Below are 13002 nucleotides of genomic sequence, written 5' to 3' on the forward strand. Positions count from 1 at the left end.
CTGCCTCAACCTCCCAAGTTGCTGGGATTACAGACATGTGCCACTGAACTTGGGTGTAATCTTACTATTTTAAAGGGGTTGGTGCCCTCTAAATTCCCATTGCTCTTTGATATCAAAATAGAAAAATAGTTATTCATCTTGATAATGTTCTCCTTTGTAGTAAAAATTAAGGAGAATGGGGTAGGGGTGATTAACTGATTAATAGCACAACTCTGCACATTTATTGAGATTCACTTAGTTTGGGCTTTTTCTTTAAAATATCAAAATGTATAAAGAAGTATTGTTACCCTCAAATCCTTAAAGGTAGTTAAAATGTCAGGTGACTTCTTAAAAGTAAAACTCCCTAGGCTTTGTGCAGGAAGGCTGCCTACATACCATTAGAAACCCTCCTGACTGGCTGGTTCTTCTGACTGGTAGATATTTGCTGAGAACTCTGAATGGGAAAAATAAAGTATGTGCTGCCTTCATTGTATAATTACTGACTGGTTCTGTCCATTTTTAGTTTTATTTCATTTTTAATAAATAATGTTATTCACTAGCCACTTAGAGCAGTAAGTCTATAAACATATGAGAGGAACAATTTTCAGATTAAGGGATTGGATTTTAGAGAGACAGTCTCTTTGAAATAAATTCCCTCTTCAGTCAAAGTGAATGTGTGTTTTGAGATAAAGCTAGAGTTTGGAGAGTAATGTTTTAGAGTGACATTTTGTTGTCACTTAAATTTTTTTTATAGTAAGTATCTATAATTGCTTTCCTATTTAACTCTCCCCTCAAGGTCAACAAAATAAAAACCTTATAGTAAGAGGCAATCTAGGGTAGTAGCTAAAAGAATTGGCCCATCAGTAACTGTGTGACTTAGACAGCTTTCTTCATTCTTTATAACTACATCTTTAACATAAGGCTAATGATAGCACCTATTTCACAATCTTGTTGTAAAGTCTGATTGAGATTATGCATGGAAAGCTCTTGGTTCAAGGCCTGACACATAAAAAATGCTCAGGATTATTGGCCACTGTCACTATTATTGGTATCACTGGCTTTTAATTTAGGGAGAATGGGGTAGGGGTGATTAACTGATTAATAGCACACCTCTTTTAAATTTTAAAAGGAAAGTTTTATGTGTTCTCAACAGGAAATATTTTTTTAATTAAGAGAAAACATGTAGGCATTAGGAATTAAATTCTGGAATTTTCTAATACATCAAGATATTCTCACTTTATAGACTGTCTTTTACGTAGCAATATAATAACTTTACAAAACACTAGGTGATTTTAAAATCACACACCATCTATTACATATAGCATTTTTAGAGTAATGAGGATGCCCTTTAAATGGCTTCATGTTGCTGGGATATATTTATATTTGTGTTCTAATCTTGTTTCTCAAGAGACACTATGACCTGGGTTGAAAGCCTGACCAAATGCTCCTGTTGCCAGGGATTTGACCTTGGGCAAGTGGTTTAACTTCACTAGATTTAGATTTCATTGTTTCTAAGGTTTCTTTCAGTTCTAAAAATCTGTTTCCAAAAATTAATCCCTCAGTTTTCCAAGTCACATACCCCATCTTTACCTATTATTAATGAAGAGATAATATAAGACAGTAGTTTCATAGCATGAGACAATATTGTTTTCTATGCTCTATGGCTGAACATCTTCAGAAAACTTTTGTCCTTTCATGATATTGAGGAATTGGTTATTCAATTTTTTTTCTTTTTCTTTTTTGAGAAAAGCAGACTTCACTTAGGACAATGCATGTTATGTTCTGAATTTATTTAGGACAGCCAGGAAATCAAAGGAATCACTGCATGTTTGGCCCTTTGTACTATCAGATGAGCAGTTATGATGTCAGAAAACCTATAGGCAGTGTACTCGAAGCAGACTCTGGTTGACAAAAATGTTCCCCTATATTGATGGGAGATTTATGGTTTGGGGACAGAAACCAAATACTTGCATTTCAAGTCATTCTGTCACAAACTTCTCCTAAAAAGTTAAGCCACAGAAATATATCCATGCCCCCCCCCTTTTTTTTAATATTTATTTTCTAGTTTTTAGATGGACACAATATCTTCATTTTTATTTTTATGTGGTGTTGAGGATCAGACCTAGCGCCCTGCTGCCAGGCAAGCGCTTGAGCCACATCCTCAGCCCCCTCCATGCCCCCTTCTAACTATATGTGAATGGAACACAAAGCAAATGGAAAATTTCACCATGTCTAACTTGTAGATTCAGGAGCTGTTCATCACTAATCAAATAGATTTACACAGCAATTGTGAAATAAGAATTGTATTGTAGAAATAAGACTCTTGGACTTTACAGGAATTTTTGGTAGAGACAACAATATCTTTGAAAGGCATGGATGAAATTAAGTAGGTAACATATGAGTATGTTATTAAATGAGAAGTTACTACTGTCAAAGATAAAATGCTGCTGGGCAAGGTGGTACATGTCTGTAATCCCAATAACTCCATAGGCTAAGAGGGGAGGATCACAAGTTCAAGGCCATCCTTAGCAATTTAACAAGGACATAAGCAACTTAACAGGACCCTGTCTCTATAAGTAAAATAATAATAATAATAATAGAAATAATAAAAGTAAAAATAGAAATTAACAACATAAAAAGGCAAAAAAAGGGGCTGGGGATGTGGCTCAAGTGGTAGCACGCTCGCCTGGCATGCGTGCGGCCCGGGTTTGATCCTCAGCACCACATACAAACAAAAATGTTGTGTCTGCCGAAAACTAAAAAATAAATATTAAAATTCTCTCTCTCTCTGTCTCTCTCTCTCTCTCTCTCTTAAAGAAAAAGGGCAAAAAAATTTTAAAAAGAAAATTGGGGATGTAGTTCACTGCTAAAGTGCTCCTAAGTTCAATCCCCAGTACTCCTCCCCAACCTCGCCCCCCAAAAAAGAAAAAACAAAAGATAAAATGTTCATGAGCTAGAAGCTAATCCTGAGAAAGATAAGGGAATTAGCTAATAAGACTTTTACGTACATGTAATTTATTTTGGCAAAAACTGTCCTGTTTTGTTTATTGGCTTTTGTTATTTTGAAACCAAAAGCATTTGAACAGTTTGAATTTAAAACATAATAAAGTAATTAAGTCACATTCTATAAGAAATTCTCTTGATACTGGTTTAGACATTTTGCTTTTATATTCAGCAGTACTTTTTCATAGTTAAAGATGTCATCATTAATCTATTATTGGTGGTTCATCATAAATAAAAAGCCCAGTATTGATTTTGTCTGTGAACTGAGTGAGCTTCCATTTCCCCATCTTTAGACATAACATAGAGAAGCTAATTGTTAACTAGTGGTTTCTTCACTTTCCCACCCCCACTTCTGCTTTTATTGGTTAAATATAAAAATATAACCTGATTTAGGGGCATCCTTAAGAGAAAGTAGGAATCCTCTCCATTTAATACTCAGAGATTATGTACAAGTCATTTAAACTTCTTAGAGCACGAATCAACCATTTGGAAATGGTTCTGATTGAAAAATAATATACTTGCATTTTGGATTTTTATTTTTTTAAATGAAGAGCAAGTATTTTTGCAAGTGATGTTAAACTTTCTGTGGTTTTTACATGGCAATAATAGACAACATAGTAGGAAATGTATGTGTGGCCAGAGGTAATTGAATAAAACAAAGGCATGAAAGAATGGCATATTTAGAAATTCATGGAATAGTCTACTATGACTAGGATTTGTGGTAGGCAGTGTTGAAAAGATAAGTTGGGCTCAATTGGATCATAGTTGAGTTTACTTGTTTTTTTGTTGTTGTTGTTGTTTTTCATGCTATATTATAATTGGGATGGAGCCTAGGACATTACCACTGAACAACCTCTCTGAACTTTTTTTTTTCCTTCCAGTACTGGGGATTGAACCCAGGCTTGCTCTTCCCTGAGCAAAACTCCCCAACACTTTTTTTTTTTTTTGAGATAGGGTCTCACTGAATTGCCCAGGCTGGCCTCAAATCATGATGCAATGAAAGGTATTGTCCCACAAAATAAAGCAACATGTTGGGTTTGTGTTAAAACCTGTGTGTTTGCTGTTGGCATGTGGGCATTTGTCACAATATGGCAAGGGAATGAAATTTTCTTAGTATGATTTCTAGAGATTTATAGTCTGCATTGGGAAACATTAAATTATGCATTCCCATCTGGAAGATTCTTACAGTCATAAACTTAAGGCATTTCTCCCTTTTACTTCATTCCATGTTTTTAAACCAAAAGGCATGCCCGTTTGGATACTATAGAACAAAAGAAAGGAAACTAATCTTCTTTCTTTCCATGAGAGAACTAGCCAGTGACAAATTTTATGGTAACTTCTCTAGGCTGGAAATAGGAATAAATAATGCCCAATCTTTGCCCTCTATGTATTTAAAGTGTAGTAAGGAGAAATGAGCTGAGAAGCAAGGGCAATAAAATCTCCTAAATTAAATACTTCTGATTTTTTAAAATTAATTTTTAGTTTAACAAGTATAATTGATTTAAAATACACTTTAAATATTTTGCCCATCCTCAGTTAAGTCTCACCAAAGTTGGGATTTCTAACATTGTGTTCATTTAAATCTGAGTTTTCATTCATTTAGTTTATTTCTGCAGCCATTAATTTAAAATCGTAATTGGTAAAGAGTAAGGAAGATAAAGTATGTGTTATGTGTAATTTTCAGTAAAATGAAGAGTTTATTCTATATGAAATAAAAATGTTATACTTGAAATGTGCCTGGGAGTACTAAGTATAGCTTAGTTCGTTTCTTGCTTCTATTTTATTTTTGTTGTTGGGTGATAATTGAGAGAAGTAAAAATATAGATACCTGTACCACCCATGGAGCAACAGGTGCATTCTATTCTCCCTAAACTGAATTAAACCAGTAATTTGTCATGTCATTTGTGTTTTATCCTTTTGTTTAAAGGTTATCTACTGAAGAGGTTCCCATTATACACAGTATAACTACATGATGTATTCTAGAACTAGATTGAAAAACAATCTGTAATTTGCAGACAGATAATTAGTACTTTAAGGATACCACTTTTATTTTGTAATCATTTACTCTTAAAATGAGCTCAGTTTCTTCTGTAATTTACCTGGCATATATTTTATTTCATTCACATTATCTTTTTAAGAGATAACCAGTTTGAGAACTCAGAACTAGAAAACTTTCTAACAAAAATGACCAGGGTTCAAATGTGACATTTTTAAAAAATATTCATTTTAGAGTGGTATTACTGGTCCCTCTCTCCATTTTTTTCTTTTAAGTGTTATTTGCCAAATGATAGCATGGATCCATTGACTCTTAGTTTTTGTTGTTGTCTTTGTTTTTAATTGCAAGTACTTTACTTTTCATGTGTGATCTAAAATTCATTATTAAACAGAAATATTTGTTAAATTTCTGAAGCATAATTTCAGTAAAGTATTTAATTACCAGAAATTATCTTCTTACATGTCAGTCTCTATAAAATTATATAGTTTTTTATTGAATATCTGTTAAATTTCTATTTTTAGGTCTTTAAATCAGGAATAAGCATTATTTTGATTTTTTTGAGGTAAAAAAAGAGTATGTGCATACCTTCAGAGTGTGTTCAGTTGATTGATGTAAAGAAAGTGGTTTAAGCTACATTTATAAACAACCAACTTTTGATGTGTTATTTGATAATGTCTATCTGTTGGGTTCTATACATAATTTATAATTGTTTTTATGTTGAATTTGATATATCTAAAGCAGACTGTTTTATTCATATGGGCTTTCTTCAGTCCATCCTCTCTGATAAGTCTGTGTTAACAAATGTATAGCATGGCATGGTTTTCATAATCTTTTTCTTTTGGTTCTTTTTGTAATAGGCCTGTAATCATAGCTAACTTCGTTGAGATTAAAGAACGCTGCATTAAAAATATATTGACATATTATCTAATGAAAGGTGGGGGAAAAAACCTTCATCTTAGGAGTATGTAAAAACATTTCTGGTACAATCTTATAATTCCTCCTGGCTTTTGCATTGTATCATTTGTATTGATGCATTTGACATTCAAAGACACACTTTAATAATTCTTGAATCTAAGTATTGCCTGCTCTCTACCTGCATCTTATACTGTTTCTCTAGCCAACAGAATTTGAAAATAAAATAATTTCATTTAAAAATGAGTTTTTATTTTAAAAAGAAATTTTGGGTGCTGGGGCTATAGCTCAGTGGCAGAGTGCTTGCTTAGCACATGTGAGGCACTGGGTTTGATCCTAAATAAATAAAAGCATGATGTCCATCTACAATTATAAAATTTTTTTTTTAAATTTTGTTCTCTGAATTTCTCCACTGGTTTCCCGTTTAACCTTGAGAGCAAGAACCTTAGTATTTAGAGCATTTTAATTGTTTTATTTAGTGCTTTATTATAATAATTATATATTGCTATCTAATATGTAACCTTTATAAAACATAATAGCTTAAAATAATAAATATTACCTCATAGTTTCTGTGGTCAGAAAGCCTGGTACAGCTTACCTTGGTGTCTGGTTCATGGTCTTTCACAAAGCTGCAATCAAGGAGTTAGCCAGGGCAGCCGTCATCCCAGGGTTTGACTCAGGGAGAATCTGCCTCCAAGTTTACTAACATGGTAGTTGGCAAGTCTTGGGATCCTCAGTTATTGACTGATCCTCAGTTATATGCTAGTCCCATGTCTCATGATGGCAGTTGGGTTCCTTCATCTTAGCAAGCAAGAGAATACCAAGATGAAAGCAATAGTCTCTTTGTAACCAAAACTCAAAAGTGACTTCTCATTGCTGTAGCCATATTTTGTTCATTAGAAATGAGTCCCTAGACCCACCCAGACTCATTTGAAGAGAATTAAGTGAGGGCATGAGTACCAGGAGATGGGCAATCTTTAGGGTTCATCTTAATGGCTGCTTACCATGTGTGTAATATAGTACTTTGAAACTTCTAGAACTTTATCACTTTTACTGTACCATCTTCACAAGATTATGGTAGTAAAACTTTTTGTTCAGATAAAAGTTGATGTGCTTATCTTGCTATCTCATAATCTTGAATTAATCATTTTGTATAGAATTAGACTCTAGGAGGAGGTAAAACTCTGACAGAATGTTCATTTGCAGTTTTGCTTGAATAGCCTTTTCTAGTTATTTAGATAAGAATCTTTGTTCAAACTCTAAGGTACTATCAAGAAAGTATACAATTGGGAATTTTTATTCTCTATTCTTATGTAAATTCTAACGTTTGTTTTGTTCAGTATTGGTAAAGGTTTTCAAGGTGTCATGAAAAGATGGGGATTTAAAGGCCAGCCTGCCACTCATGGTCAAACGAAAACCCATAGGCGACCTGGAGCTATTTCAACTGGTGTAAGTATAGAGTGATGCTCTTTTTAATGCTGTTGCCTTTTGTACCTGTCATGCTCAGTCTTTGCTTTAGATCAAGTTACATAATTTTAATCTGACTCCAGGTGGAGTTATCTTTTTGTGGGTCACCTTTTTGTGGATCGTAGACTCAGTCATTTTTCAGAGCTATAGTTTTATTCTACATGTTCCTAGTACCTTCCTCCCTACTTTCCTATTCCCTTCTTTGTGTTCTGTATGAGACATTGAAGCCAGCTACAAAAATAAGATATCTTTCTAGCTGGCCTCACTGCTTCCTCCACACATTCATTTTGCCTTAAAGAAAACAGTTGGGAAAGATTGTCAAGGAAAATACCATGGTAAAGAGAAAAGAATACACAGAGAAATACGTAATAAGAGATATGATATGGAGAAAAGACCCTTTATGTTGCTAATTTAATCTTATTCTCCAAGTGATATAACAAAGTGCCTAAAGAGATTTTGTTCTTTGGAGCCGTAGGGTAATGCAAGGTCAGCCACTAAATGTTGGTAATGTATTCTATTTCTTTCAAAATAAGAGGAATACAGATTAAAGCTACTCTGAGATACTATGTTCTCACTAGCAGATTGTATTATAAAGCTGCTTAATTTTTGTCATATTGTCTAATGAAGGGTGTTAAAATATGTTAGCAAAAATGTAAGAAAACAGACACTCTATACCTCCCTGATGGGAATACAAAATAGTACAGCCCTTAGGAAGGAAAATGTGACAGTATTTAATAAAACAACACAGGCATTTATGCTTGTCAAAGCAATCCTACTTCTAGAGTTTATATTTTTGCAAAAAGAAGGGCCAGGAAGATAAACCAGAAACTAAGGTATTGCTTACCTACAAGGGATGGATAGAAATAGTGTGGAAGGGCCTAAGAGTGCAGGAATGACACTTTATTGGATAGACTTTTCGTTACTTCTGAAAACATATTGTTGTTTTACATTTTCAAAATAAAAACAATGATAAGAGGGGAAATAGAAAATGGAATATAATTAGAAAATGAACTTAAGTGTTTCAGATGAATAATAACTACACTGAAGAGGGAGGGGAAAAAACCCTAGTAACTCAAGTAACTTTTAAACAGTAGTTTAGTATAAACCTGTAGTCTAAATTTTAAATTGTACTCTGTACAAATATTAAATTCTAGTTAGGCTTGGTTTTTGCTATGGTATCAGCAGTTCTGAAGTAATTTTCTGTGAATTGGATGATTGAGAAGTTAATTAAATATATTGATATACGGGAGCCAAGTTTTTTACAGTATATTAAGGGAGGTCATTAAGCCATGAAATGGGGGAAATTAGAATGAACCCTGTAGTGTTGAATTTTAATTATAGGTATCTTTATGTAATTTATTCACTCTGTGTGTAAATAAAAAGAAATAGATGTAAGTGTGAGTATGTTATTTATATCTTAGCTCTGACTGCTAGAAAGACCTGAAAGCAAAAATATTCCATTGCAATGAGCATACCTAAGGCTCAGATCTTGATTTCTAAAGACTATTCCCCACTGAAAAGAATCCCTTGAATAATCGGCTTATTTAATAATGCATGGGACTGGAAGACACAAGACAAACTCAACACATCTTATCCAAGAAAACAAGGAAGTGCTTAAACAATGACAGACACACAGAAAGAACATAGAAGCCAGCCTAAACAGGCTGAAACAGATTGGGCTTAAAATTTTAAAATTATAGTAAAAGAATTCATCAAATAAAATTAGAGTTCATGAGTCCACACTGACAATAACCAACTGAATGAATAGGTGAATAAATGATAGGATAAAGGTGAAATGCTCTTCCTTACAGTATAATGCCATCTAACATAGAAGGAATGATAGATTTAGAGTGTCACTGTTTGGCAGTCATTATAGAAATAAATGATTCAGCCCAACATTTATAGATGCTAAAACAAATGGTAAACAAATTGATGGGTACTAGATATATACATAGTCTGAAAACTAATAGCCTTGGAAGGGATTAACCTACATAACACATTTTTATCTAGGTAATCAGTTATACATCACCAGTAGTTAGATAAACCAGCATAATGTACCTCCTGATAAGGTTCCCAGAAATGAACACACCATTATTTCTTTGTTGATTCCTACCAAAATGCATCTGCTTGAATCTGATCATTGGAAAACATCAGACAAACCCAAAGTGAGCAATACTCTACAAAATATAATTGGTTTGTAGCCATCAACAATGTTCAAGGTCATGAAAGACAAGGAAAGGCTGAGGAGCTGTTCCAGATTTAAGGAGGCTAGAGACAGGACAACTAAGTACAATTTGTAAACTGCAAAGTGGATCTTGAACTCGGAAAACAATAGCTTATAAACAATATTATTGAGCCAGGCACAGCAGAACATGCCTATAATTCCAGCTCTCAGGAGGCTGAGGCCACAAGAATTAATGAGTTCAAAGCCAAATCTAGGCAACATAGTGAAACACTGTCTCAGAGACCTGAAAGACAAAGAGAGAGAGAAAGAATATTATTGGAACAGATGGCAAAATTATAATAGATATGATAATAGTGTTTAATTTTCTGAGTTTTATAATTGTACTGTGGTTACATAAGAGAATATCCTTGTTCTCAGGAAATACTTATAAATAAACAAGCATAATGTTCGCCACCTAATTTCAAATGACCTAGGGAAAGATGTAGAGAGAGTAGATAGTGTAAAGCAAGTGGGACAGCATAAACAAAAGGTAAGTTAGTTAGGGTAAAGAGTATAAGAATTCTTAAAGAGTATAAGAATTTATGTTGCTGCTCTTTTTAAATTTAAATCATGAAATTATACATTATAAAAATTAGGTAGATCAAAGACAAATTTAAGAGCTAAAACTATAAAACATTTTTGAAAAAACAGGAGTAAATATTCATGCCCTAAGAGGCAAAAGCCTTAGATACAACACTATAATAACAAGGAGCAGAAGAAAATATATTACGTTTCATCACCAAAATTTAAAACGTGCTACAAATGCATCAAGATATGAAAAGACAACTCACAGAATGGAAAAAAATATTTGTAAATCATGTATCTGATAAGACTTATATCCAAATATATAAGGAACTCTTACAACCAGTAGTCCAGAGGTTTCCCAATTAAAAGATGGGCAAAGGACCTGAATAGACATTTTGTCAAAGAAGATACATAATTGGCCAATAAGCATGTAAAAAGATGCTCAATATCTTTAATCATTAGGAAAATGTAAATCAAAACCACAATGAGATAACAACTTTTATGTCCTAGGATGGCTATAACTTAAAAGACCTATAATAACAAATGTTAGCATGGGATGTAGAGAAATTGCAACCCTCATATGTTGAATGCAGGAATATAAGATGATAACACCACTAAACGTTAAACATAGAGTTATTGTATGACCTAGTAATTATTTTTTTTTTTAATTAAAGCATTAGTTGTTCACAGTGGTTGGGTTCATTTTGACAAAATCATACATGCATGGAGTTTAATTTACTCCGTTTTGGTTCTGATTCCCCACCCTTTTCCCTGCCCCTTTCTTTCCCCCTTCCTCTACTCATTTTCCTTTCACTCATTTGCTTGTGTTTGTTTATTTATTGGTAACAGCAAGTGAACCCAGGGGTATTTAACCACTTGGCCACATTCCCAGTCCTTTTTTGTTTTTGTTTTTTTTAAATTGTGAGACAAGATTTCACTAAATTACTTACTGCCTCACTGAATTGCTGAGGCTGGCCTTGAACTTGGAATCCTTCTGGTTTAGCCTCCCTAGTCACTGGTATTATGGGTGTGCACCACCATGCCTGGCTCATTTATTTATTTGTGATTGATCCTTTCTATATATACATAAAGGTTGAATTCATTGTGGTATATTTATTTATGCATATAACATAATTTTGTTCATTTCATTCCCTATTACCTCCCCTTTCCCGTCCCTCTTCCCTTCCTATAGATATCCTTCTGCTACTCCACTGAAAATCCCTTTATGATATCCAATCCCCTCCCGTTTTTCCCTTATTTTGGCTGGCTCCCACTTAAGAGAGAAAACATTTGAGCCTTGATTTTGTGAGTCTGACTTATTTCATTTAGCATGATGTTCTTGTTCCATCCATGGCAAATACCATAATTTTGTTGTTCTTTATGGCTGAGTAAAGACTCCATTATGCATATATACCACATTTTCTTAATCCATTCACCTATGATGGGGATCTGGGCTGATTCCATAATTTGGTTATTGTGAAGAGTTCTGCTGTATCTTATAGTATTCTGATTTTAGTTCTTTTGGATAAAAACCAAGGAGTGGGATAGCTGAGTCATATGGTATTCCATTTCTTGTTTTTTGAGAGATCTATCTCTACATTGTTTTCCAGAGTAATTGAACTAATTTGCAATCCCACCAGCAATGTATGAATCTACCTTTTCCCCAACATTCTTACCAGGATTTATTATTATTTATATTCCATCATTGACTGGAATGAGATGAAATCTTAGAGTAGTGTTGATTTGCATTTACTGGACTGCTAGAGATATCAAACTTTATATATATATTTCTTGGCCATTTGTGTTTCTTTAAAAAAAAAAGATCTGTTCTTTTGCCCATTTATTGACTGGGTTTTTTGGGTTTTGGGTGTTAAGTTTTTTTGAGTTCTTTATATGTTAAATGTTAATCCACTGTCAGAGAAATAGCTGGCAAAGATTTTCTTCCATTTTGTAGACTCTCTTCATGTTCTTGTTTCCTTTGATTTGATGGCATTCATTTATTTATCCTTGGTTTCATTTCTTGAGCTCTAGGGCTTTTAAAGAAGTCAGTACCTGGAGTGTTGATTTTTCTAGCAGAAGAAAACGTATATCTATTCCGTGAGATACTGAGAAGAAAGTAAATTCTGTTGTTTTAGGGTAAAATGTTCTGTAGATGTCTGATAGTTCCATTGATTTTATGTTTGGATGACCTCTCTATTGATGTTAAGGATGTGTTGAAATCACCCTGAAATCATTGTATTGGGATCTATCTGGGATTTAACATCAAGAAGTACTTTATTTTATGTATTAGGTACACTGACATTTCAGGCATATATATTTACTATCATTATATCTTCTTGTTGGATCATTCCTTTGTCTCTTCTGATTAATTTTTGGGGGGTGGGGGTGGGGGGTTGTGGCTCCATGGTAGAGCACTTGCCTAGCATGTGTGGGACACTGGGTTTGAGTCTCAACACCACATAAATAAAAATAAAGATATTGTATCCATCTACAACTAAAAATATTTAGAGGGAAAAAAAACGGGCATTTAACCATTAAGCCACATCCTTTTTAGTTTTTATTTTTAGACAGGGTTTTGCTAAGTTGCTGAGGCTAAGCTCAAACTTAAGATCCTCCTGCCATAGCTTTCCAAGTCACTGGGATTATAGACATAATCAGCACTTCTGATTAATTGTTTTTTATTGTAAAATTTGCCAGGTACAAGAATAGTTATACCTGATTATTTTCATACTCCATTTGCATGGAATATTTTTTTTGTATCCTTTTACTTTTACCTTGTGGGTGTTTTTGCCTATAAGTCGAGCCTCTTGCAAAGACCATATAATTAGATCTTGCTTTTTAATACATTTTGCTAATCTATGTCTTTTTTTTTTTTTTTTTTTTTTTTTTTTTTTTT

The 13002-nt window shown here is 33.6% G+C and overlaps 1 protein-coding gene across 1 annotated transcript in view; it reads left to right on the forward strand.

The window, feature by feature from the left end:
- Positions 1-13002, forward strand: part of Mrpl3 (mitochondrial ribosomal protein L3) — a 42734-nt gene that overhangs the window by 18426 nt on the left and 11306 nt on the right. The window contains exon 7 of the mRNA XM_015487060.2: positions 7231-7339. Within this exon, the coding sequence (XP_015342546.1) occupies positions 7231-7339 (109 nt within the window). The remainder of the gene's footprint in view (positions 1-7230; positions 7340-13002) is intronic.

The sequence above is a fragment of the Marmota marmota genome, unplaced genomic scaffold (assembly GCF_001458135.2).
Source record: "Marmota marmota marmota unplaced genomic scaffold, marMar, whole genome shotgun sequence".
NCBI classification, from domain to species: domain Eukaryota; kingdom Metazoa; phylum Chordata; class Mammalia; order Rodentia; family Sciuridae; genus Marmota; species Marmota marmota.